The sequence below is a fragment of the Panthera leo genome, chromosome B3 (assembly GCF_018350215.1).
Source record: "Panthera leo isolate Ple1 chromosome B3, P.leo_Ple1_pat1.1, whole genome shotgun sequence".
Classification (NCBI taxonomy): domain Eukaryota; kingdom Metazoa; phylum Chordata; class Mammalia; order Carnivora; family Felidae; genus Panthera; species Panthera leo.
The window spans coordinates 5,430,335-5,457,605 of NC_056684.1; the positions used below are offsets into that span (position 1 = coordinate 5,430,335).

The 27,271-nt window shown below is 45.8% G+C and overlaps 1 protein-coding gene across 8 annotated transcripts; it reads right to left on the bottom strand.

Annotated features, from left to right (window-relative positions):
• Nucleotides 1-28: 28 nt before the first annotated feature.
• On the bottom strand, nt 29-26,248 carry PRC1 (protein regulator of cytokinesis 1). 8 transcript variants are annotated; one of them, XM_042940947.1, is made up of 15 exons: nt 26,116-26,248; nt 16,982-17,114; nt 16,625-16,747; nt 14,627-14,860; nt 14,379-14,549; nt 13,781-13,930; nt 12,832-12,979; nt 11,938-12,074; nt 9,781-9,876; nt 7,470-7,616; nt 7,146-7,256; nt 3,812-3,922; nt 3,070-3,246; nt 2,710-2,751; nt 29-598 (listed from the first exon to the last, which is right to left on the bottom strand). In XM_042940947.1, exons 1-15 carry the CDS (start codon nt 26,124-26,126, stop codon nt 545-547), a joined length of 1,845 nt encoding a protein of 614 aa, XP_042796881.1. In that variant the 5' UTR covers nt 26,127-26,248; the 3' UTR covers nt 29-544. The 8 variants fall into 8 exon arrangements, with proteins under 8 accessions (XP_042796881.1, XP_042796880.1, XP_042796883.1 ...); XM_042940946.1 differs by having other exon boundaries at nt 29-1,170; XM_042940952.1 differs by having other exon boundaries at nt 520-598; nt 3,147-3,246; nt 26,116-26,247.
• Nucleotides 26,249-27,271: the final 1,023 nt, after the last annotated feature.

Sequence of the window (27,271 nt, forward strand, 5' to 3'; positions counted from 1 at the left end):
GCCGGGGAGAAAAAAAAACCAATATATCTTTTTGAAAGGTAAGTATACACATTTTAATTTATTTTTAAGAATATATTTATATTTTAAAAACAGGACATGTATACGTCTAAGCAGCATGGCGGACACAGACCAAATCCACGCTGGTGAGTTTTGAGAACCATTGAACGTGCTGACAGAGGCAGACAAGGTAAGAATAAATAGTGCTTTGGGGAGAGCAGTAGTGATCGGTAGGGTAGGTAAAGACGTGGACCCCGGAGCAGAAACAACTCCCCGATACTGATTTGTGCAAAGTTCCAGATCTCCACAACAGAAATGGCCCAACCCATCCAAACAGCCTCCCAGCCCGGCAACTGCCGGGGTAGATGAACTCGGACCTAGCGGGCAGAGGGATGGGGGACTCAACCCAGAGGAAAACTGCAGAAACAGAGTTCAGACAGGCACGTGTTCGCACACACGTCCCCACAAAGGGCATTGCACGATAACAGGACTGTACACAGTTTAACAAAGGAGCTCCCAGCCTCCCTGTCACCTCTTTGGCAGTAGGTCAGGCCATCTCCACTTCTGACACACACACATCCTCAGCAGGAGGAAGGCTGTCCTGTGTGGTGGAGACAGATCTTTAGGTGAGAGCAAAGCTACTGTAGCCAGAGCGTTAACTCCGCGTCCCTCCACAAAAAAGATGTTAATTACTAGTGACAGCCCTCGAGCCAATATTGCTTCAGGTCCCTACCCCAAGGACCGGCACACTCCTTTTCCCACACCGTGGTGAAATACGACACGCCCTTGCTCGTGCTTCAGCAAGCAGAATTACGGGGTAGAGAAAAATTAGGTTCCATATGCTAAAATTTGCACTTACTGCTATGAACTAAGTTTTAATGTATTTCTTGGGTCAAAACAAAATCAAGTCTTTGAAGACCCACTAAGCCTATGATGGACTTCGCTCTGTGACACTCATTCACTTCTGTAAGTTAGGCCCGTGGTAGTGGAACCTGTCCAGATTCTCAAGCACACCTAAACTCAAGAAAAATGAAAGCCACATAGATAATTAGATCTAGTCTAGGCACAGGAAGCCACAGCTGGCTGACCGCTCAGGGCCTCTCAGGACTGGATGTTGGTCGAATTGAGGATTCGAGAAGTAGCATCAGATTTGGAAGCCTTTGAAAGTTCTCGCTGTTGAAAAATAAATAATGTCAGTGGCAGTACTGTCCCTCCTCTGCATGCCCCGCCCTTGTAAGCATGGGTAAATGTCAGCACAAGGTCCCCTGAGGGCTGTTTCTCTGAGACAGAGGTCCCTCTCCAGCACAGGTTGTTAGGAACACAAGATGAGAGGCTCTGAGCCCCGTTCTATTAGTCAGAGATTAAGCATGTGCACACGTATGCCCGGGACCTCGTCCTTAGTTCGTTCTGTTACAACCGCACAGAATAGCAGTCCCTCAGGTTTCACAAAGTACTCTATCGAGTTGTCAAGCTAGGCAGGCAACAACCTTTGGTCTTTTGAGCCCTTAATAAAAAGCAAGGGGCCAGACCTTTATCTACCAATCCCTGGGGCTGAGGGCCTTGTAACCTGCTGGTGATATGATCTCATGCTGGAGCACATGGAAAAGAAGATAAAGCACGAATACTACTGAGAAAGAGGTTAGTAAAGGTTAGTCTACCGGCTTTGGTGCCGCCTGGTGGAGTCTATTACCAGCCAAAACCAGATTAGAGATAAGCAGGGTACATTTAAGCCCCACAGGGATGATACGGGGCTTGGCTAAACAAGCAAGAAAGAGAAAGTTGGACCCTCTGTCCAGCAATCAGCTAGCCAGAGCAACGTACACTTCTGTATATAAAACCATACCAATCATTTAATTTGAAACAAGTGCCATAATATGAAACTGTTTCAATGCTCAAAAAAAGCTCTTGCCTTGGGCAACTGCCCCGTTCTGTCACTGCAGTAGTAAGAGCGGGCACCATGGCTTTAACGCAGTGTCCCCTCACCCACGGTGAGGAACAGCCTCGCTTCCCAGCAGGAAGATACGGAGGGCAGAGAGAACGCACACTGGTAAGTAAAGGGCACTGCAGTTAAGTGTTAGTAAACACGGAGTAGGTTACTAGGAACTAAAGAGCATCTGGAAAAATCTCCCAATGCCACATATACGCGCTAAAGCAGCTTAATGAGGTAGAAACAGGCAGAGGCGAGGAAATGAACACTGGCTAGCTCACAGAAGACAGAAAGTTGGCAATTCAGCCCTCAGGGGTTAGTAAGTCATATACTCCAGGAAACAATCAGCACACAGGCCAAGAACCTCATGATGGGCAGCACACAGCTGGGGCTCCCCTCCCCACGTGATGGGGCCTCTATTCTTTCCGGCACATTGGAGGCCTCTGATGTCACAACTGGGGAGGGTGAAGGTCTTCTGTTGTGAAAGACAGGATTAAAAAAAAAAAAAAAAAACAACTTTGCCTGACTTTAGGTAGGGCTGAGAATCCAATTCAAGTCTGAACAAGTTTTCTTGTTAATCAGCAGATTAGTCTGTTGGGACTGAAGTCAGGTATCCTTGAGGTCCGCATTAGGACTTCTGCTCCTTTGTCAAAAAAAGGTTCCGTGGTAGTACAGCTGAGATTATTGGTTAGTGTAGCCCCGTGCCCAGACGGGAATTAAGCCAGCAGATGTGACAGGTGAGTTTGGAAAGCGGACATGGGACATGCAGGGGTTGCCATACAGACCTGAAGCCCGACAGTGGAGCTGTCAGAGAGGGACGGATCCTTCTAAGAACAAAGAATTAAGACAATTACCAAGAACTCCACCAAGAGAGCACCAGGGCCGTGATCAGAGGGTCACCTCCTGCAGCCAGGGAATGGTATTTCTGAAGCAGAAGGATCCAGGCTAAACATCTAGTTGCTGCTGCCAACTTCCTTCTTGTATTCTCCTTAAACCAGCCCGCCCCATGCCATGATCAAGGCAGGAAAGGGATTCTCAGCCTCCAAAGAACTGTCCTCACGGCCTGGGTGCCCTTGGGAAGATACCCACTCTGCCCCAACTGTGTGCTCCCCAGAGACTGGCAGATATTAGAAAAGGTGAATTACCGCAAACTCAGAATAGGTGCTGGCAACAGAATTAATGCTGAAGTTGCGCTGGAGGGGGGCCGAGGCAGGGTACCCACCACTCAGGATGCTGCCGTTGAGCTCCAGGTTCTCCTTGTTGGCTCCATGCCTGCCAGTACGGGGCGTTTTTTTCCCCGAACAAGTGGAAGTGACGACCGGCTGCAGAGAAGGGAAAGAGAGCGATCCGCGCACCATCCTCAGAGTGACCACACACACACACGCAAATGGCTAAAGGCTGATACCGTCTTTGTTATTCATGGGCCTATAACCCTCTACTTGTGGGTTCAAAAAATACATGAATTCTTAATGGCTTGCAAAATACCTACCTTGAGCATAGTCTGTAAAATACTTGAAAGACACACTTAGCACAGATTCCCTACCTCTCCTGGTGTGAGAGTACCCGATTCTGTCTAGTGATCCAGTGTCGCTGGGCTTGAACCCACACACAGGGACCTCACTCAGCAGCAGCTGAAGACCAGGCTTTGCACTGAACCTAGTTACATCCCAGTGATTCCCATGATACTACCGGGGTTCAGAATGACCGCTGGGTGTATTTGGTTGTTGTTGGTTTCTTTTTTTGGCAGATAAGCTGGCTTACTCGCAGCATCTCACTGAAAACCGAATCCAGGGCTCTCAGAAACTCGAACGACGAGGTGGGGACCCTGGGTAAATGGGCTGGAGGTGTGCTGGGGATGTCCCTTGTACACGGAGCATACATACTAACCTTGCTGCCAGAAGGTGGAAGTCGAGACACAGGGGAGCGGTAGATTGTCCCCCCAAAGACAGGCCGAATGCTGCTGTTGGCCGTAGCGTTGGACATGATGGTAGTGTTCAGCTAAGGGGAAGAACAGAGATTATGGAGATGGGGTAACATGCCTGGCAGCCCATCCCTACACTATAGAGAAAGGAGTATGGGAAATAGTCTAAGAAAGATGGGTTTACATGGTTAAGAGCTTTGAGGAAAATTGTGACAAGTGTTGAAAGTATTTCTATCCGGACTGCACTATAAAATGGTAGCCATTTTGTTTGTAATTCTATCATATTTAGGTATTTACCCAAGAGAAATGAAAGCAGATATCCCTACAAAGACCTATACATATATAGAGAGCAGCTTTATCTGTAATAGCCAAAACACTGCCTACAAGCCAAGTGTCCATCCACAGGCAAATGGATAAGCAAACTGTGCAATGGAATACTGCTCAGTAGTAAAAAGGAGTGGCCTATTATACATGTAACAACATAGATGAATCTCAAAAAACCTATGCTAAACGAGAGAAGCCAAACCAAAAGAAGAATACATACTGTATAATTGTATTTGTATAAAATGTTAAGAGGGGCGCCTGGGTGGCTCATTTGGTTAAGCGTCCGACTTCAGCTCAGGTCATGATCCCACAGTTTGTGAGTTTAAGCCCGCATCGGGCTCTGTGCTGATGACTCAGAGCCTGGAACCTGCTTCAGATTCTGTGTCTCATTCTCTCTCTGCCCCTCCCCCACTTGTAAGGTGTCTCTCTTTGTCTCTCAAAAATAAATAAATGTAAAGAAAACATTTTTTAAACGTTAGAAATGCAAACTGGGGGCGCCTGGGTGGCTCAGTTGGTTGAACATCTGACTCTTGATTTCAGCTCAGGTCATGATCTCATGGTTTGTGGGTTCGGGCCCCATGTCCAGCTCTGCACTGACAGTGTGGAGCCTGCTTGGAATTCTCTCTCCCTCTCTCTCTGCCCCTACCCCACTTGTGCTTTCTCTCTTAAAAAAAATTTTTTTTAAATAAAAAAGTGAACAAACAAAACACCATAAAGAGTAAAAACACAAACTACACAAGACACAAATGCTGCCAGTAGACATGGCAAGAGGTTCAATTTCCATTAGTAAGGAGGGAGATACAAACTAAAATCATGAGACATAACTTCATACCCTCAGATGGACAAAGACTTAAAGTATGAAAGTATCACCTGTTAACAAGGATCAGAGTCTGACACTTAGACACTGGCAGCACAGATCATTAATCAGTGCAACCAGGGCTTCAGAAATGTCTGATCAGAGGAAACTTTCCGATTTTATTTTTAAGCAATCTTTATGCCCAGTATGGGCCTGAAACTCACAACCTGGAGATCCAGAGCTGCTCTACCAGCCGGGCGCCCCTGACTTCACTCTCGAGAGCAAGGGCCTCTCGCTTCTCTTTTATGCTCAGCGTGTAGCACAGAGGTCTGCAAGCTTTTAATTAAAACAGATCTTTCCATAATTGAGTTTTAGCGTTCTAGGTTTTTAAAAGCTTACCACATTTTTTTTAAGTTTATTTTGAGAGAGAGCGCTCTCGTGCACATGCATGCCAGGGAGGAGTAGAGAGAGACAATCCTAAGCAGGCTCTGCCCTGTCAGCGTGGAGCCCCATGCGGGGCTTAGACTCCTGAACTATGAGATCATGATCTGAGCCGAAAGTGAGAGTCGAATGCTTAACCAACTGAGCCACCCAGGTGCCCCATCACATGATTTTCATAAAAAAACTACCTATTATGGGGTGCCTGACTGGCTTAGTAGAGTGTGTGACTTATCTCAGGGTTAGGAGTTTGAGCCCCACGTTGGATGTAGAGATTACTTAAAAATAAAATCTTCATAGTATCTAATATTGGGGCACCTAGGTGGCTCAGTCAGTTAAGCATCCCACTCTTGGTTTCAGCTCAGGTTATGGTCTCATGCTTCTGTGAGTCAGAGCTCGTCAGACTTGGGATTTTCTGTCTCCTCTCTCTGCTCCCCCAACCCCGTGCCACTTGCACCGTCTCCGTCTCTCTAAAAACATAAAGTGGGGCGTCTGGGTGGCTCAGTCGGTCAAGCATTGGAATTTGGCTTGGGTCTTGATCTCACGGTTACTGAGTTTGAGCACTGCATCAGGCTCTGTGCTGACAGCTCAGAGCCTGGAGCATATTTTGGATTCTGTGTCTCCCTCTCTCTCTCTGCCCCTCCCCCACTCATGCTGTCTCTCTCTCAAAAATAAACATTAAAAAAAATTTTTTTAATCAAAAATAAAGTAAAATCTATCAACAATAGGGAACTAGTTTAATAAGTGATGGTATGTCAAGAGAATAGAATATACAGCTAATAACGAGCATGTATTTGAAGAAAGTTTGATACTATGAAAAAAGAACCACAACCAATACCAAGTAGGGGAAAGGCAGAAATCCAAATCATATGTGACCTCTGTTTTGTAAAAATACATTATTTAAAAACGAGGAAAAACAGGGGCACCTGGGTGGCTCAGTTAAGCGTCTGACTTCAGCTCAGGTCATGATATCACGGTCTGTGAGTTGGAGCTCTGAGTCGGGCTCTGATCTTACCGCTCAGAGCCTGGAGCCTGTTTCAGATTCTGTGTCTCCCTCTCTCTGCCCCTCCCCTGCTCGTGCTCTCTCTTAAAAATAAGTAAACATTTAAAAAAATTAAAAAGCAGGAAAAACAAATACTCTCAAAATACTCTCAATAGTTCTCTTGGAGTTACACTACAGGTGATTTTTTTTTTTTTTTTTTTTTTTTTTTTTAAACTCCCTGCAACGCAGGGCTCACATTCACGGCCCTGAGATCAAGAGCTGTACATTCTAACTGAGCCAGCCAGGTGCCCCTGCAGGTGCTTTTTAAAAGATCTATTGGTTCTAAATATGAGCTGAGGAAAGAGAAAGGAAATACTGCTCTATTTCATTTATCAAAGGAAAAGGTAAACTATCCCATTTACTAAACATGAAAGGCTCTCACAGAATATCATTGTCACTTGTTGGAATTCTAGGATGAACCTCTGAAGGTCTTCATCGTTACGGAATGGTGACAGCTATGGTCTCCCAAGATTAATCCAAGACCTCAACCACAGGCACACATCAAAGCCAGGTTCTTGACTGTCATTATCAAGTTATTACTTGGGATTAAGTACTGCCTTCTGGTCACACTTTCAGATGGACTCCACCTGGAAGGTCCCCAAAAGCCTTTCCCATCTGCAGGGCAGAAGGCGAAAGGTGGCCAAGAGCCCCAGCCTCGACAACCCCTCACAAACGGTGGTTCACAAAGCCTCAGGTTCACCTTGCGCACTTTGCCCGGTGTGTTGGGTACCAGTCCTCGCCGCTTGCTGGGGGTTCGGGGAGCACTGCCATAGAGCATCTCTGTCTCTGTCTGCTTCTTGTTCTTTAGTTGCTGTATGAAAGTCAGAAGGAACAGTGAAAACTCCCAGGAAAGGAACAGGTCTGGGATGGGGCAGAAGCTGGGCCAGATATCTAGAGCCAAGTGCCTGAACCCAGAGCTCAAAGAGGTGCGGTGGGCTAGCCCTTCAGCCAACCCAGATCCCTGGAAGAGACCCTGGGCTGCTCACATTACCATCGTCCTCTTGCCCACACTGTGCTCGCTTACTCTCTCTTGCTTGGCTCGCTCCTTCTCCATTCGATGCATCTCCCATTGTTCTGTCACATACTCCATGAATTTCTGCCCATTCACCACAAATGCCTGCGAATGCTCCTGTTCCCACATTTCAATCCGTGCCTTCAGCTCCTCTTCCAGCTGAGACCATAAAGAAAGAAATGTTAATCACTTCAAATCCTTGGTATGAAGCCCGAATGAAAGTATCCTCCCAAAGGAAGACTCCCGCCCCAGAGCACGTAAGCCTAATTTCAGGGAGCTGGACTCACATGGGCCCAGGTCAGAGTGACCAGGAAGCAAATCCTAGGGACGATTTATTCGTAACACACATGAAGGTGGGAAACAGCAAGAACCCAGAGTCTAACTGGGTTTTGGTGCCTAAAGCTGGAGGCACTGGGGAGGACGAGCAACATGAAATGAACAATGTACATTATGGGGCGCCTGGGTGGCTCAGTCGGTTGAGCATCTGACTTAGGCTCAGGTCATGATCTCGCAGTTTATGAGTTCAAGCCCCGCGTCCGGCTCTGTGCTGACAGCTCGGAGCCTAGAGCCTGCTTCAGATTCTGTCTCTCTTCCTCTCTCTGCCCCTTCCCTGCTCATGCTCTGTCTCTCTCTCTCAAAAATGAATAAATGTTAAAAATATATATATATATAAAAAAAAAAAACAACACGATGTATATATTAAGAGCACCCCAATCTGGGTCCCGATCTAGAATCTACCTCTTATAGGCTATGAAAAGTTACCTAAGTTCTCAGGACCTCAGTCTCCTGATGTATAAAAATGGAAATGAATAAAATAGAACTACCCTACGACCCAGCAATTACACTACTAGGTATATATCCAAGGGATACAGGGGTGCTGTTTCAAAGGGGCACGTGCACCCCCATGTTTATAGCAGCACTATCAACAATAGCCAAAGTATGGAAAGAGCCCAAATGTCCATCAATGGATGAATGGATAAAGAAGATGTGGTATATACATACAACGGAGTATTACTCGGCAATCAAAAAGAAGGAAATCTTGCCATATGCAACAATGTGGATGGAACTAGAAAGTATTATGCTAAGTGAACTTAGAGAAAGACAAATAAATGACTTCACGCATGTGGAATTTAAGATACAAAACAGATGAACAGATGAAGCAAAAATAATATAAAAACAGGGAGGGGGCAAAACATAAGACACTCTTAAATACAGAGAACTGAGGGTTGCTGGAGGGGCCGTGGGTGAGAGGATGGGCTAAATGGGGAAGGGGCATTAAGGAAGACACTTGTTGGGTTGAGCACTGGGTGTTATACACATAGAGGATGGATCACTGGAATCAACTCCTGAAATCATTACTGCACTACATGCTAACTTAGATGTAAATTTAAAATGAATTAATTAAGGGGCACCTGGGTGGCTCAGTCCGTTAAGTGTCCCACTTCAGCTCAGGTCATGATCTCATGGTTTGTGAGTTCAAGCCCCACATTGGGCTCTGTGCTGACAGCTCAGAGCCTGGAGCCTGTTTCGGATTCTGTGTCTCCCTCTCTCTCTGCCCCTCCCCTGCTCTGTCTCTCTCTCTCTCTCTCTCTCTCTCTCAAAAATAAATAAATGTTAAAAAATATTTTTAATAAATTAATAAAAATTTAAAAAAAATTTTAATGGAAATGACTAAATGGAAAATACTTTGGAATAGTATCTGGCACTTAATTCAATAAACACTATTACTATTAAAATAGAGAACAGTAACAAAGCCCACAGCACTTTCTCAAAAGTTTGTCTTTTGTTATAGGCTGAATTGTATCCTCCCAAAATTCCTATTTAAGTCCTAACCCCCACCCCCCAATACCTCAGAATGTGACTTTTTTTTTTTTCCCACAAACAGGTAACGAAGTTAAATGACAAATGAGGTCATTAGGGTCAACGTGACTGGTAGCTTTGTAAGAGAAAAATCGGGACAGAGATACATACAGAAGGAAGACCATGGAAAGATGTAGGGAGGAAGAAAGTCATCCTCAAGTCAAGGATAGAGGCCTCCGAAGAAACCTACCCTACTGATACTTTGATCTCACACTTACAGCCTCCAGAATTGTGAAAAAATAAATGTGTTGTTTAAGCCAGCCAGTCTGTGGTACTTTGCTACACCGGCCCTAGAAAGCTATTAAGCCTTGATATTCAGTCAGGAGGAAGGCTCAGTATGTACTTATCCTGGCCCAAGCTTTAGAAGAGAAGACGGTTCTGGGGCAAGATGTTTCAAAGCCAAGGATACACAAAAAGTAAGGTGTTTTGTAGCCAAGCAACAAAAACTCAGTGGCAATATTACCTTAGGGAGTAGTTTTTGAAGTTTGGCTCGTTGCTTTTCTTCTTTTAGAAGATTTCCTCCGCGGTTTGTAAATCGACTTGGATCTGAAGCTTTTCTCTGTGAAAAACAGATTTTAATTAGAGTAAGCCCTGAGATGGTCAGACCAGTTAGTTCTGCTGAGATTCCTTGCTTTCGTAAACTGATCCATACTAAGGAGAGTTCTGCATTCCATCCACTGCAGCAGAGAGAAGTGATGGTGTTCCAAGGCAAGGGGAGTGGGGGGTGAGCTCCGTGGGCATATGCGAGGTCATCCACTGGGGTGCAGGAAGACTATGGTTCGGTTCCTTTCTTTTTTTTTTTTTTTATTTAAAAAAAAAAATTTTTTTTTTAACGTTTTTATTTATTTTTGACACAGAGAGAGACAGAGCATGAATGGGGAGGGGCAGAGAGAGAGGGAGACACAGAATCGGAAGCAGGCTCCAGGCTCTGAGTGGTTCGGTTCCTTTCTAATCTAAGAGTGAGGTAAGCTTTAATATGGAGTGCACAATGTCACTGGCTCCCTTACTTGGTCCAGATGTCAGACATGACTTGTCACCTACAGGGAATGAGGTATTTGGAGGGACAAGGGAGAGATCTACACTCGGAGGGCTTGGTGGTGACAACCCTGTGTACCCACTCAGCTCTGGCGTACTAATGATGCAGGTTAAATGTGCCCAGTTAAGAGGTTCATAATCTGGTTTTTATGAAATTAACACTCACAAAATGGGCAAGTTAAAATGTAAAGTGTTAGGCTTCTTACTCTTTTTAACAATTTTTTTTAAACGTTTATTCTTGAGAAAGAGAGAGAGGAGAGAGATTGTGAACAGGGGAGGGGCAGAGAGAGAGAGAGAGGGAGACAGAGAATCCCAAGCTGGCTCTGCACTGTCAGCACAGAGCCAGATGCAGGGCTCGAGCTCACCAAGTATGAGATCATGACCTGAGCTGAAACCAAGAGTCAGACACTTAACTAAGCCACCCACCCAGGCGCCCCCATTTCTGGTTTTTGTTCCTCTATCATGCATATATTATATCAGAACAGTAATCTAAATGTGTAATTTGTAAGTGTAAATTAGGTTTATACACTCAACAGTAGGAGCAGATCATCAGAAAAGTTTAGAAACAATCTTGACAATCTGGGGGCTGAGCTTGTAAAGAAATCCTATCTCCCTTCCAGACCCCTTGATTGATGACGGTCTATTAAACACTAACTAAAGGGACAGTAATCAGTTTCTCATCTCCTTAAATACCAGCATATCAACAAGACTTGCTTAATACTCTTCTTTCTTGCTTTCAACCAGAAGTTAAGGAGTAACCGAGAACTAGGACGTCTGTTCTGAAACAGCTGTAAGACCTCACGTATCTCTCTCTCCACGTGTGAGTCCTACTTTCCCACCTATAAACCTGAAGGAGTTGAACTCGGGATTCTCTTAGGACCCCTTTGAGCTCTGAGAAGGACTCTCCTTGTGCCCTACATGTCTTGTGTGGCTCACCCAGTCCCAGTCCCGAGCTCTGAAATGCTTTGAGTGCCCAGTCTACCGGAAGAAAAGGAATTCAGACTAAACAAATGTGCCCTGATACCCAGGCAAACTTTCTAAGAAGACAGCAAAAGTTGGAGTGGTAGTGAATATTAACTGCCTGCCCCAACATCCACTCTCTCCCTCCTACTAGTACTGAGAACCTGAATGTATCTGTGGCAGCAGGTGCCCCAGGCACGCCAGTGCTGGTGTGGGGAGCTTAATACTGGAAAGAGCCCTTAGAGGGGCTGAAGGGGCAATGCTTGAAGTGCAACGGTGGGGGCTCTAGAGCCACTTCGGACCACCCCTTAGTGGTTGGGGAGCCGTGGGCTGGAGAAGCCTGGGACACCACTGAGTGTGGAACAGCCATACCTGCTCTGGATGCTCTACCTCTAGACTTCCTTCAGGTAAGAAATTCCTACCTTACTTAAGGCATTAATTTTGTTCTTCCACGTTCCTGCATATAAGCTTCCCAAGTACAGATAGGTCAGCAGTAACTCAGACTTACTGATAAAGACAGGGTTTTAGAAGCCTGGTAAAGGGCAGAGGAGAGTGGACTCTGACTGTCCAGGGCAGGCCTTCTTAACACTTGATCGCACTCTAGGGAAACAAGCTAGGGCGGTACCTCAAACTCCAAAAAAAGCCTCCAGCTTTCTTCCCACTTCTGGACACCTTCGAAGAGTTCTTTGTGAACCTCATAGTAGTTTCTTAACCGCACGATCTCGGCATCATGGAGCTGAAGCAGATTTTCTGTGTAGTCCTCTGCAAGATACAAGCCCAGGAGATGAAAAACTTCTAGTGTTTAGTAACCCTCATCCTCCTCCTCCTAGAATGGAAATCAATTTTTCTTCCGTAGAGTAAAAGTGATACGTGAATGAGCATATATCGTGGATAATAAAAGCCAGCTTGGTCACATGATCAGTCTGGGAGGAGAGGAGGGGCTAAGGGATTAGGATGCAGGCCACAGCGATGAAGATTCTCAAAGCTCTAGGTCATCTCTTGCCTTGTCCTTAGTTTCCTTCATATTCTTCCTTTGCATCCTGCCCACAATTTCTAAAACCACTGCTGAATTTAGTACAGTCTCGTCTGTCCGACTAGAATTCTGCTGAGCTCCTGGGGACAGGCTCTGTGGGCTCGAATGTGGGCTCTGCTGCCTATGTGCTGCCTCTGGGTTAAGTTGCTGAGCATTTACGTGCTTCTGTGTGCTCATCTCTTGACATGAGGACTAAGTGAGATAATATCATTAAGGGTCTGACACTGCACCTGGCCCAGAGTGAGCACCTGACAGACTTGAGCCTCAGCACCACAGGCTACAGTGATTTACTGCTTCAGAAATCGAGAGACCCCTCACTTCCTAGTAGCATTTGCAAATGTCTGTTTATTCAGGAATGGCAACTGACGCTAAATGGCTTGAAAGGGGAGCCCTATCTGTTGGGTAGAGGAGACACTTCCCAGCAGACGTCTGCCCTCATAAAGACAAGTGAGCAGGCCACACGAAGACCACCACTTTTGTACGGACCAGCATAGTAAGGGGCAAAAGCCTGTCTCTGCTCCTGGCTGTAGAAACACTGGTCCCAGTACTGAGCCAGCTCCACTCGAATCGCCTCAATCACTTTCTTCATGTTCTGCATCTTCAGTTCCTCCAACCGATCCACTTCCAATTGCAGCTGAAACAAGGAGCTTTGGTAAAGGCGCTTGCCACACATTCATTTTCCCCCAGGAATGCAAAAGCTCCCATGCCCCTCCCCCCTTTAAACAAAATTATAACACAAAGCAACAGAGGTAAATCAATACTCTTTACAACAATGAGCTCATGGGAGCCAGAAACCTAAGAAAGGCACACAAAAGGACAGAAGATGAGCAGCTATCACCACCCTCGTCTGATGCTTGTCTTTTTTTTTTTTAAGTCATTTTTTTTTAATGTTTATTTATTTTTGACAAAGAGAGAGAGACAGAGCATGAGCGGGGGAGGGGCAGAGAGAGAGGGAGACACAGAATCCAAGGCAGGCTCTAGGCTCTGAGCTGTCAGCACAGAGCCCGACGTGGGGCTAGAACTCACGGACCGCGAGATCATGACCCGAGCCGAAGTCGGACGCTTAACCGACTGAACCACCCAGGCGTCCCTTGTCTTTTTAAAAAAAAAAAAAATTTTTTTTAAATGTTTATTTATTTTTGAGAGAGAGAGAGCGCGCGCACGCAAATGGTGGAGGGGCAAAGAGTGAGGGAGACACAGAATCCGAAGCAGGCTCCAGGCTCTGAGCTGTCCGCACAGAGCCCGACGAGGGGCTCGAGCCCACGAACCGTGAGATTGTGACCTGGGCTGAAGCTGGACGCTTAATCAACTGAGCCACCCAGACACCCCTGATGCTTGTCTTTAAAAACAGGCTCGCTTGAGGCAGGAAGCTGGTAAGGACGACAGACTTGACACTTGTAGAGACTGCTGACCTAGCACCCACTGGATTTCTTACCGCTTTCCTGACCTTGGCCTTTGACCCAGTCATAACCGTGGCCACAGCTTCTCTCTCTTCTGCAGGTATTTGTAACCTGTCCCAGAGCTCTCGGATTTGAGCCCGCAGACCCTCACACACTGCTTCATTTTGTGACTTTCGCATTTCCAGCTGTGGGGAGGAGAGCTGACAGTTAGGGCAAAGACAGAACAAAGAAGCCCAGCCCGCTGCCTTCCCACAAAGAAATGTCTGGACTCACAAGAAGTACTCTGACTGGATTGAGAAGAAGTGTATTTTTGTGATTCTGAACACAAACTGTATGGCTGTCATTATGGTAGGATCTCAAACACCAAGAACCAAGAATCAAATTTTTAACTTAAAAAATTAAACACTAAGCTAATTCACAGACGGATAGTGTCTCATTCAAAATTTCAATTTCACATTCTTTGAGCTATATATAAATTTTTTGCTTAAAAAATGCAAATCAAGGATGTTCATATCATTTGCTATCTTTATCCTTCCCCTTTTTACTTATATGGGCTTCTTATTTAAGACTGAAGGAAGAAACTGTCGGCTTTTTCAAACTGCTGGACACGATGGAGTAGGGAGTGGCCATTACCTGCCGTAGCAACTTTTGTAGTGTTGCGATATTCTCCAGAGACAAACAAAAGGCATCTTCATCTTCACACACCACATCTCTTTCAAAGCTTGTGTCTGGGGTGTGATCTAATTCTTCCATACACAGTATGATCTGTCTCTTTATGTTGACAAACTCGTCACGTCTAGAGGCCTATAAAATAAAATGATTACGAGCCCCTCCAGGAAAGTCCAACCGACCTTTAGGAAGTATGAGTGCAAACAGTATACCTTTGTCTCCCTCAAAGTGGCCACGTGCTGTCTGAACTGGCTCAGCTCCTCTAGGCTGGGAACGGACGAGCTGTCCACGTCATAGTGGGGCAGGCAAAGAATTTCACACAGTTCTTGATCTTGTTCCTGAAGTAGTTTCAGTTCCTGTTTTCTCTCCTTTTTCTGCTTTCGCATCAGTTCTACCTGAGTGCGCAGATCCTTTTCTAGTTGCAAGATGGTCGTCTCTCCTTCCTCCTGCAAGAGACAATGTGCCATTGTTACAAGGCTTCAAGTGGATTTATTCACATGAAGAGAAGGACAATGGAAGAAGGCTAGAGTGACAAACTTTTTTTTTTAATGTTTATTTATTTTCGAGAGAGAGAGCACGTGAGCAGGGGAGGGGCACAGAGACAGGGAGACAGAGGATCCGAAGCAGGCTCCACACTGATGTCAGTAAGCCCTGATGTCAGGGCTTAAATTCATGAACTGTGAGATCATGACCTGAGCTGAAGCCGGATGCTTAACCTACTAAGCCTTCCAGGCACCCCTAGGGTGACAGACTTTTAGTTAAACTTAACAGTACATCAACTCACGGCCAACAAAATATGGCACAAGGAGGGTCCCCTAAGGAAGGTCTCTGGTAAAGGAAACGTACCAGGGCACTTTGGCAAGAGGTGAAAAGTGGTTGGAAAGCTTGTTTTGAGTTAGCTATGGGGTAGTCTATTTAGCTCATAACTTGATGCTCATCCTAAAAAGCCTACAAACATCACCTAACCAATACAAATCAATAGTCCTTGCTTTACTCCAACAGATAAACAGGTGGCGGGGGGTAGGGGAGAGTGGCAGTTAAAGGTCTTAAAAATTTATAGAATTTTATTCCACACCGGTGAACTAATAAAAACTGTCATGTAATTTAAGGGAGATATATATTTATCACCGTATATCTAACTTCTCACCCGATTTCACATTGAAAGTTAAAAAAAAAAAAGACTAAAGAAACTATTTGTTTAAAATCAATGATATATATGCCATTTCTGTAGATTCCACAAAACTACACTGATGTCATGATCTGACTGCTCTTGGCTGCCAGGTATGAATTATCATTAACCCCTTAAAGGCGGTCTCCCCCCTAGCCTGATTCCATCTAGATACCCACGTAGTTCTTCCTGTAGCAGAGAGAGGGACCCAAGAATCTTACTGGCACCACATTATAGCCATCCTGTGCTGGCCCTGCACTCACATCTATTCTAATTACCTTGCCAAGCTCCACAGTGGTTTTCACTTCTATGATCCCAACACTACTTATACGGGATCTAACCAGGGACATGTTTTGGAGTCCTGTTATTCATTCCATCCTTGCTGGTGTCCTCATTCAAGCTCTCCCTTGTGCTGGACCACAAAACAGCAACCTGTCAGCGCGGTACAGAGATAATCATGCTCTGAATTTGACTATGCTCTCCTGACACTCCAGCTTTTGAGATATTTCTTCCCAAGTAGCCATTTTGGCTGGTTCACTGGTGTGCAGCTACTGGGTATAAAAAAACCACAAAGGCAGGTCTTTTGGTAACTTTCCCTTGTATCACTAGTCCCTTTTGCTTCCTAGGTAGTGCTTTGAATTTTTTTTCAAAGAAAGAATAGCATGGTACCATCTGTACTTAGCTCTTCCTTAGAATTAAAAAAGAAAAAGTACATTATATATTATTTATATATATTAATATCAATATTATATATTAATAATATAATAATGTACATAATATGTATATATATTATACACACACCCCACAAATATAGGGCTTGTTTTTGATCAAAGCATTGCACCACTTATTAGCTAGTATCTCTCAACAGGGCAACTCTTCACATAAGTGAAAGGTACTTTGGTGAAACTAAATAACTAGGTGACAAATTCTCCCTGCTTTCATGGCCAGGATTTCACAAGGACACCTTCCACCTGTAGCCCCAAGTCAGAGTTCCTGCCTAATCTCAGACCCCAGCAGGATCCCCTGAGACTCTGCCATGTACCTGAAATGGCTCGACATGTAACTCGCTGCACAGGGTATTCAGCTCTTTTTGACAGACGGATATGCTTTTGATGAGCCTTTCCTTCAGGCTCTCCTCTTCAGCAATCATCATATCCAGGAGGTCCTACAAAAGAGAATACAGTCCCATAAAAGTCTGAGGCCAATGGGGGAAAAAACCCCAAACCAACAAACGACACCCAAACCTTCATAATTTCAAATTCTTAAGAAAGGACTTAAATACAAAGAAAACCAGGAAGAGCCTGTGACATCTTGGTGTCACTTCTGTAGCTGTGTCAGATGAGACACCAGTATCCTTACCCCTGAACCGCCGTAAAGAGACCAGTACTACCCCACTCACCTTGATATGCTTCTTTACTACCTCCGTTCTTTGTAACCGCTGGTCCTCTGGAATCCCAATTAATTCCCATATTTCCCGAAGGTGATTCAGAGCTTTCTGGAGACATACTATTGACTCCTCCGCCAGCACCTCACTGAAAAGCAAAAGAGAAGCCAGTAACATGAGCCACTGCCTCCAGACTAAAATAAAAATTTACTGAAACTAAATATACTAGTTTCTCAGTGGCCTGAAGGCTAAAACAAATTGAAAACAAGCATTCAGCTTAACCACTCTTCTCTCCAAAACACAACACTGGCAAAGCAAAATTCAGTATTGCCTTACTCTGGAAGTTCAATCTTCTGAATAATACTCAGAATGTGGACTTTCATCAACAATTCTACCCATGGCAGTACAATACAGAATTATAAAAGAAAAACCAGACAGGAGCGCCTGGCTGGCTTAGTAGAGCACGTGATTCTCGATACCAGGATTGTGAATTCGAGCCCCACGTTGGGTGTAGAGATTACTTAAAAAAAAAAAAAAAAAAAAAAAAAAGTAGGGGTGCCTGGTGGCTCAGTCGGTTGGATGACCGACCAGCTCAGGTCATGATCTCACAGCCCATGAGTTCGAGCCCCGTGTCGGGCTCTGTGCTGACAGCTCAGAGCCCGGAGCCTGCTCCAGATTCTGTGTCTCCCTCTCTCTCTGCCCCTCCCCTGCTTGTGCTCTCTCTCTCTCTCAAAACTAAATAAACATTAAAAAAAAAAAAAAAGTAAAGATAAACCAGACAAAACAAAATCCCACCAACACAAGAGCTTGCTTGGTGAGAAGATCCTATAAAACAGGTGGCAATTTATCACACTCATTTCTTGTTCTTAAATTACAACTACTGACTTATAGAATGGCTAAAATTACAAAAGATAAACATCATGTTTTGGAGAGGAGGCACCTGGGTGGCTCAGCTGGTTAAGCGCCTGACTCTTGATTTCAGCTCAGGTCATGATCTCCTGGTTCCTGGGATCGAGCCCAGGGTCGGGCTCTGCACTGACAGTGTGGAGCCTGTGTGGGATTCTCTCTCCCTCTCTCTCTGCCCCTCTCCAGCTCATGCGTGCACACACGCTCTCTCTCAAAATAAACAAACGTCAAACACGAAAGTGATGGTGAGGATATAGAAAAGCCAGAACTTTCATAAAGTTGGAGCATAAACTGGTACAACCACTTTAAAACTGTGGGCAGCACCTATTAAACCTGAACATAGCAGTTCCACTTTTGCATGCAGGTCCAGCAGAAACGCACACATGTGCACTAAAGGCAAGAACAGGAATGATCAGAGCAGCACTCCTCATAATAGCCTGAGAGTAGAAACACCCCAGACGTCCATCAACACAATAAACAGTACATTCCTATCATGGAATATTACAACAATGAATACACAACATGGATAAATCTCAGAAACATTATGAGAAACTATGCTAAACGAAAGAGGTCAGATGCAAAAAGACTACGTACTATATGATTCCATTTTATGAAGTTCTAGAAAAGCAGAACTATGGTGAAAGAAAGCACATTAATTGCCTGGGATCAGGGCAAGGGATCAATTGCAAAAGAGCACGAGGAAATTTTTTCAGGGTGATGGAGTGGTCCTAGATCTCAACGGTGATGACCTAACTGTATACAATGACCAAAATTTGAACTGTACATGTAAAATGAGTCAGTTTTACTGTATGTAAATTATACCTCAAACCTAAAAGAAAAAAAAGGAAGTAAAACAAACTACTGTGGAAAAACAAACAAAAGTTGGAGAAGAAAAGGAAAAACAGTCTTGAGTGAAAAAAGCCAGACAAGAAAGCATATATCACTATGTGATTCCATTTATATAAACTTCAAAAAACAGGCAACACTAAGGTGTACTTTCAGAAGGCAGGACGGTGGTCCATTATCCTGGGAGGTGGTGACTGGGATGGGCTACAAGGAACACTGGTTACCTACGTGTGTGCTGACTTTGTGAAAATCCATTGAGTCTGCATTTGATTTCTGTATGTTATTCTTCAATTACACAAAGCTCATTTAAAAATTTCATTGTTTATCTGAAATACGAATTTAACTGGGTACCCTGCATTTTATCTTTTAAAAAAAAGTTTACTTTAAAAATGATAACCAGGGGTGCTTGAGTGGCTCAGTCGGTTGGGCATCCGGACTTTGGTTCAGGTCATGATCTCGTGGCTTATGGGTTGGGGCCCCACACTGGGCTCTGTGCTGACACCACAGAGCCTGCTTGGGATTCTCTCTCTCCCTCTCTCTCTGCCCCTCCAGTGCATGCACCCTCTCTCAAAAATAACATTCAAAGAACAGAGAAATTTTCTCTCCTTTCTTAGATACAAATGGATAACAAAGACATTGCTCTGGCACCAGGCAAACTAGAATCTGGATGTGCTTTGCCACCAGTCAGCAGTGAGGCCCAGAACAAGTCACTTAAACTGAGGGTGTGCCATCTACAAATGATGGGGCCAGGGGCTCTCACTGGCCCCCTTTGTGCCTCAGGGTATTCAGTGGCTCTTATGAATCACCAGGCTAGATCTCCAAGAATAGCAGTTTCTCCATAGGCTTCAATATTTTCTAGGGTTCTACTCGGACAGTTCAGAGCCTGGAGCCTGCTTCCAGCAGAGAGAGCCCGTCTCCCCTTCTCTCTGGCCCTCCCTGGCTCATGCTCTGTCTGCCTCTCTCTCTCTCTCTCTCTCTCTCTCTCTAATATAAATAAACATTAAAAAAGATTTTTTTTAATACATAAATAAAATAAAGGTTGCCTGTCCTAGGTGAAGAGAAGTTTTGGCACAAACACCAGTTGCCTATACCAGATGGCCAGTATCAATACCCAGATAATGAATAGCATTTCCGAGAATTTATTGTGGGGCGCCCGGGTGGCTTAGTAGGTTAATGTCCAACTCCTGATTTTGGCTCAGGTCATGATCTCAGTTTGTGAGACTGAGACCTGCACTGGGCTCTGCTCTGACAGCACAGAGTCTGCTTGGGATTTCTCTCTCCCTCTCTCTGCCCCTCCCCTGCACATGCTCTCTCTCTCTCTCAAAATAAATAAAGATTAAAAAATATTATTCATATCCATTCATTTTAGAAACGCTAACATGTAGGGACCCCTGGGTGATTGAGTCAGTTAAGTTTCTGACTCTGATTTCAGTTCAGGTCTTGATCTCAGGGTTGTGAGTTCAAGCCCATGCTGGGCATGGAGTCTACAAGGAAGGAAGGAAGGAAGGAAGGAAGGAAGGAAGGAAGGAAGGAAGGAAGGAAGGAAAGGGAAGAAAGAAAAAAAGAAAGAAAGGTTAATATGTAATTAAGGCATTTATTTCATCTCAATTAACTAAAGTTAATTATTTTAATCTCAATTAACTAAAGTTCAACTACAGAGTTTTCCCAAATAATCCCTTTGCACTCCAATCTTAAGATAAAAGAATGCATAAACCAAAAACCTAATTTTCACATTTTATTAAAAATAACCTACATGGGAATGCAAGCTGGTGCAGCCACTCTGGAAAACAGTATGGAGGTTCCTCAAAAAACTAAAAATGGAACTACCCTACGACCCAGCAATTGCACTACTAGGCATTTATCCACGGGATACAGGTGTGCTGTTTTGAAGGGACAGACACATCCCCATGTTTTTAGCAGCACTATCGACAATAGCCAAAGTATGGAAAGAGCCCAAATGTCCATCGATGGCTGAATGGATAAAGAAGATGTGGCATATATATACAATGGAGTATTACTCGGCAATCAAAAAGAAGGAAATCTTGCCATTTTCAACTACGTGGATGGAACTGGAGGGTATTATGCTAAGTGAAATTAGTCAAAGACAAAAATCATACGACTTCACTCATATGATGACTTTGAGACAAAACAGATGAACATAAGGAAGGGAAACAAAAAAAATATAAAAACAGGGAGAGGAACAAAACAGAAAAGACTCATAAATATGGGGAACAAACTGAGGGTTACTGGAGGGGTGGTGGGAAGGGGGATGGGCTAAATGGGGAAGGGGCACTAAGGAATCTACTCCTGAAATCATTGTTGCACTATATGCTAATTTGGATGTAAATTTTAAAAAATAAAAAGTAAAATTAAACTAAATAAATAAATAGAAGTGTAAAATATAAAAAAAAATAATAATAACCTACAAGATCTGGGGTACCTGGGTGGCTCAGTCAGTTGAGCGCTGACTCTTGATTTCAGCTCAGGTCATGATCCCAGGGTTGTGGGATCAAGCCCCATGTCGGGCTCCACACTGAGCGTGAAGCTTGCTTAAGATTCTCTCTCTGGGGCGCCTGGGTGGCTCAGTCGGTTGGACGTCCGACTTCGGCTCAGGTCATGATCTTCCGGTTTGTGGGCTTGAGCCCCGCGTGGGGCTCTGCGCTGACAGCTCAGAGCCTGGCGCCAGTTTCGGATTCTGTGTCTCCCTCTCTCTCTGTCCCTCCCCTGATCTCTCTCTCTCAAAAACAAAGCATTTAAAAAAAGAAAAAGATTCTCTCTCTGTCCCTCTCCCTCACTCACACTCGCTCTCTCAAATTAAAAAAAAAAAAAAAAAAAATGATCTACAAGATCCAATCTGTGGTCAATATTCAATTTGAACGTAAAACCCTGGTGTTGAGCCAGACCAGCATGGGGCACTGCTCTGAGTGAGGGTTACTACTTCAGAGAACGCTCTCCAGTCTCTTCCAGGCTGCCTGGCCCACTCCACTCTAGCCAATCTCCACAGGACAGCTAGGTTCTTGTGAAAACAAAATCCAGTCAGGCCTCTGCTTAACTGCTCCCTTCAAATTTTCCCATTGCCCTCAGGAAACAGTTCAACCACTTTCAAAGGAAAGGCTTTCTAAAACCTTTCTCCAGGTTTGTCTCTTAATCTCTCCTACCCCTCATTCCCTAAGACTCCAGCCAAGGGGACTTCCGGAACATTCCATAGATGTGTTGCTCCTCACTCAACCATGTGTAGCTTTCAGTTGTTGATGCTGCCATGCTTCTGCCCATTACCTTCCACCTGCCATCACCTTCTTCGGACAGCTGTGGATTCCTCACGGTCATTTCTACCAACCCCCCCCATCCCCCACCCTGTAGACCATAGACTCAAGGACAAGGACTGCCACATCTTATCATCTTCATTTTACCAGGCCCGAATGCACAGCAATTATTCAATAAATGTAATATGAATGGCCTTCAGTTCCTGCCAAAGGTTCATTACGCCTCTAACGTCTAGTTACAATTCAGAGGAGATTTATAAGCAGGGCTGCCTAGCTCCGTAAAACATCCAGAAGGTAAAGCGATCATTTTTCTGAACAATAAAAGTCTAGCACAACAGGAAAGGAATCTGAATAGACATTTCTCCAAAGAAAGATACACAGGCCAATGAGCACGTGAAAGCAGACTCGACAGCACCAGCCACTAGTGCAATGCAAACCAAAACCACAAAGAGATACCTTCACAGGCACCAAGATGTCTGTAGTAAAAGACAACAGTAAGTGTTGACAGGCAAGTGGAGAAATCAGAAGCCTCGTACGCTGCTGGTGGGAATGTAAAATGGTGCCGCCTCCTTGGAAAACAGTCTCACAGTTTCTCAGTTAAACACAGTTACCGTATAACGCAGCAATTCCATTCCTGGGTATTTACCCAAGAGAAATGAAAACATGTCCACACAAAACTCGCGTGCAAGTGTTTACAGCAGCATTTTTATAACAGCCAAAAAGTACAGACAACTCAAAATGGCCATCAACTATTGAATAGGTAAATGTGATTTACCCATCCAGTGGAATATTATTTGACAATAAACCTTGAAAACATTATGCCAAGGAAAGAAGCCAGTCACAAATGACAAAGTATCCTATGATTCCAAATAGGCCAGTCTACAGAGATAGAAGTAGATTGGTAGTTCTGTGGGGCTGGGGAGTGGGCAGGGAGGGTGGGAAAAGGGAGTGACTGCTAATGGGTATGGGCTTTCCGAAAGGAGGCTGAATATGTTCTAAAACTGACTGTAGTGGTAAGTACAGCACTCTGAATATACTAACACCTGTCAAACTGTATGCTACACAAAGGTAAGAAATCGTTTAAAAGACCATTTGAGTTCTTTTCCAGGCCAGTGACTTAGGTTCAAGAGACTGGAAAAACCAGACCTTTTTACAACCTTTTGCGTCCTTGGGATGTATTCTTGTACGTGTCCTCAGCTTTTCAGTGATGTGCTAGAAGAAAAAAATCTCAAATTTCCACCTTCTAGGAAGTTACCTGAATCTATTTACAGGCAGTATATAATTGCACCAAGAGAATTATATTCACAGTGAATGTGCTAAGGCATCTTATGATCATACTTTTTTGAAACGTCCAGTTATTCATTCAAATATACTACTTGAATGTTTATTATATACATGGTGCATCCTAAGTATTGAGGATTCAGCACTGAACAAAACTGACATCCCTGCCATTTTGAAGTTTACATTCTAACAACAACAACAACAACAAAAAGTGATAAGCGAATCTCACATTAAATGGTAGTAAGTGGTGTGGAGAGAAATCAAGCAGAGAAAGGGCACAAGGAGTACTGAAGGTGCAGGAAAGGGGAAGTGCGGTTTTAAAGAGATTGGCCGGGAAAGACCTCCCTGAGAAGGTGATCTCAGCAAAGACCTAAAGGTGGTAAGGAGTCAAGCCACAGGACATGTGGGGGAACAGAGACCTGGGTGGGGGAACAACAGATGCCCATGTCTGAGGTAGGACAGTGCCTGGGGTTCCAAAACAATCAAGGACTCTGGTGTGACCAGAGTAGAGTACAACAGGACTCCAGAGGCTTTTACTCTAAAATACAGAATATTGGAGGATTCTGAATGGAAGACAGGGCATCCAGCCTTGTGGCTCCTTGTCTTGTGTTGACAATAAGCTTCAGGAGGCCAAGGCAGAAGCCGGGAGACCAGGCAAAAGATAATGGTGGTGACTTGGACCCGGGTGGTGACAGCCGAGGTGGGGAGGAGTGAGATTATGGCTGGTTTTTGAAAGTAAAGCTAATCTTAGGAATGAAAGAAAGGGTTGTCAGAGTGACAGAACAATCAGCATGAGTGCTCTGAAGAGTGGAACACTTTTTTTTTTTTTTTTTTAAGTTTATTTAGTTTGAGAGAGACAGAGACAGCGTGAGACAGGGGCAGAGAAAGAGGGAGACAGAGAATCCCAAGCAGGCTCTGCACTGTCAGTGCTCGAACGTGGGCTCGAACCCATGAAACCATGAGATCATGACCGTAGCCAAAACTAAGAGTGGAACACTTAACTATCTGAGCCACCCAGGCTCCCCAAGAGTGGAACATTTTTTAATTCCTTGAAACTTACACTCGTGTGAGAACAGTTCTCCAAGTAGAAGATTTGTAATTCCAAACACGCATTTTCCAACAGGCCCAATATTGTTAAAGTAATCAACCCCGAGGGATGGTTAACAATTACAGTTGTGTCCATGCTGCTTTTAGTTGGCGGCCCTAACCTCGCCAGAGGTTAGCAGTCCATGTAGTGTAGATATTGGTTTTGGTTTAAATTGGATTTGCGATCTACAAAGCTCAGGTCACTTAATTTTGTGAAAGTAAGGTGGCTAAATTAATTAGTAAACAGCTAAGTTTTTCAGTTAAGTCACAACCCCTCCCACCCCCCAAAAAAGCCTTCAGATGATTGCCAAAATTTTTAAAATACCAGCTTTATTGAGATTATTTTTATTCTTTTTAAGTTAATTATTTATTTATTGGAGAGAGAAAGAATCCCCAACAGGCTCGGCGCTGACAGCACAGAGCCGGACGCGGGGATCCATGTCACTAACAGTGAGATCATGACCTGAGTGTAAATCAAGAGTCTCACATTGAACAGAGCCACAAAGACGCCCCTATTGAGGTTACTTTTAAAGCCCCGCCTGTTTTTCCAGTGGTACCATTCTTTGTACTAAATTCCCATTCTGTGGAAGGCAAGCATTTGAAAAAGAACGATGGGATTAGTAATTATGGAAGGAAAAGCCTCCTACAGCCACAAAGCAGCCAGTCTGACCAATAACTGCAGACTAGCCATGAATCATCACTGCCTCACCCACTGCTTACAGAAAAGTAAGGTCAACGTTTTTATTACTCTTAACACAAAACCTGTGCCCTGGTTTTATTCTTATTTTAGAACAAATTTGGCATCTCTGCCCTTTTGGAGGTTACAGTCTAATAGCAAAAGAAAGGTGATAAACCAGCACAGCACACATTAAGTGGCAGTAAGTGCTATGGAGAGAAATCAGGCGGAGAAAAGGGGATAAGAGAATAAGAGAACACGGACATTCACCGTCCTGTCGCAAGTCACAAGGCTGGTGAGTAGCAGTGTGGTGAGTCTGGTCCCAGCACTGCATGAGGAGTTGTTAAAACCACCGGAAAAGAATTCCTTAATGGAGTTTCTTTCTTTCTTTCTTTCTCTCTCTTTCTTTCTTTCCTTAGCGTTTATTTATTTTGGGGGGAGAGAGAGACAGCACGAGCAGGGGAGGGGCAGAGAGAGGGGGAGACACAGAATCCGAGGCAGGATCCAGGTTCCAAGCTGTCAACACAGGGCCGGACGCGGGGTTCGAAACCGTGAACCGTGGATGACCTGAGCCCAAGTCCAACGCTTAACCGACTGAGCCACCCAGGCGCCCCCTTAAAGGAGTTTAAGTTGCAAGGAGACCCGGCTACTTTCCTATTCAAGTAAAATGTTAGCACTAGAGCCCCGACGCCGCGGAAGCCAAGGAGAAATGAGAACGGGCCGGCCTTATTTAAAGAGAACCGAGAAACCGGCGCACAGAAGAGCCGGGACTTGGAACGAGCCGCCGGGCCGAGCGGCAGCACCTGAGACGCGGCGGGCGGGGCTCGCGGACACCCGGCGCGTCGGGGCCTGGGGAGCGCGCGGCCCCGGCCGGTGAGCTCCGGGCCCGGCCTCCGCCCCGCCGGCGCCCTCGGGCCGGGCGCCGGCTCTGCGCTCCGCGGCCCTGCCGGCCGCGCCGGGGCCTCCCCCGGCGCGGGCTAACATGACACCCGCGCCCGGGCCGAGGGTCGTCTCGGGGACCCCGCACCGGCCCGCACCCGGGACGGGTGTCGCTCCCTCCCGCGTCCCCCGGACTCCCCCGCAGCCCGCACCTTCTCCTCATGGCGGACGCTCCAAGCAGCCGGGCGTCGAGGCCCCAGACCTCCACGCAGGGCCGAGCGCAGCAACCTCCCGCAAGCACCGGCCGGCTTGCTCCGGGTCGCGGCTCCGCGAGCCGTTAGGCCCCCGCGGAATTTCAAACCGAGCCCGGAGGCGGAGCGGCTCCACGATTGGCGCCCTGACCTGACGCTCCTCGCGAAGCCCCGCCCCTGGCGGCGCGCCGCGACGGCGCACTGGATTCCCCCGCGCCCCGGGGCTGACGCCGGGGGTTCCAGGGCTGGGCGGGGGAGGCGCTCGCCCGCCGGCTTGGGTTGGGGTCTGTGTCTGCGCGTGCGCCGGGTCTCGCAGGTGCGCGGCTCCCTCTCTGAGCTTCGCGGTGGCCGGGAGTCCGGTCCCCCCCACGCAGCCCCGCCCCGGCCAGCCGCCGAGTCCCGGCCCCACCCCGTCCGGGCGCAGTTTGGATTCGAAGTGCGCGCCGCCGCCCGGAGGCCGCCGGGAAGGGGCGAGAACCGCCGGGGGCCGGGGGACGGGGAGCGCGTTCCGCGTTTTAACTCGTTTCCCAGCGCGTCCAGAAGGCGAGCCTGGAGGTGATCTTTGGTGGCGGCCTTCCCCACGTCTGGGAGCCGTGGCCTGCAGCGGAAGGGGAGGAACGCTGCACCCGTCTCACAGGCCGGCACCTTTCTAGACGGTGGTCCCATTTAATCTCCACGACCGCCCCGTTTGGTATTATCGCATCACCATTTCACGCAGGAGAGAACGGTCTCTGAAAGCTTGAGGGGCTTGTCCAGGTCACGTAATTGGCACACAAATGGAGATCGCCTGGGCGTGGTTCTTTCAAATAACAGGGGTTATATGGTTGTATAAAAATTTTTAAACTCAAAAGTCGGGGGTGCCTGGGTGGTTCAATGGGTTAAGCATTGGACTCTTGATTTTGGCTCAGGTTGTGATCCCAGTTGAGAGTTCGAGCCCCACCTTGGGCTCTGTGCTGGCAGGGCAGGGCCTGCTTGGGATTCTCTCTCCCTCTCTCTCACCCTCCCTTGCTCTGTGTGTGTGTGTGTCTCTCTCTCAAAATAAATAACAACAAAAAAAAAAACCTGAAAATGGACAGTAAAGCACTTTTGTAACCCTTTTTTCGCTGAACATATGATA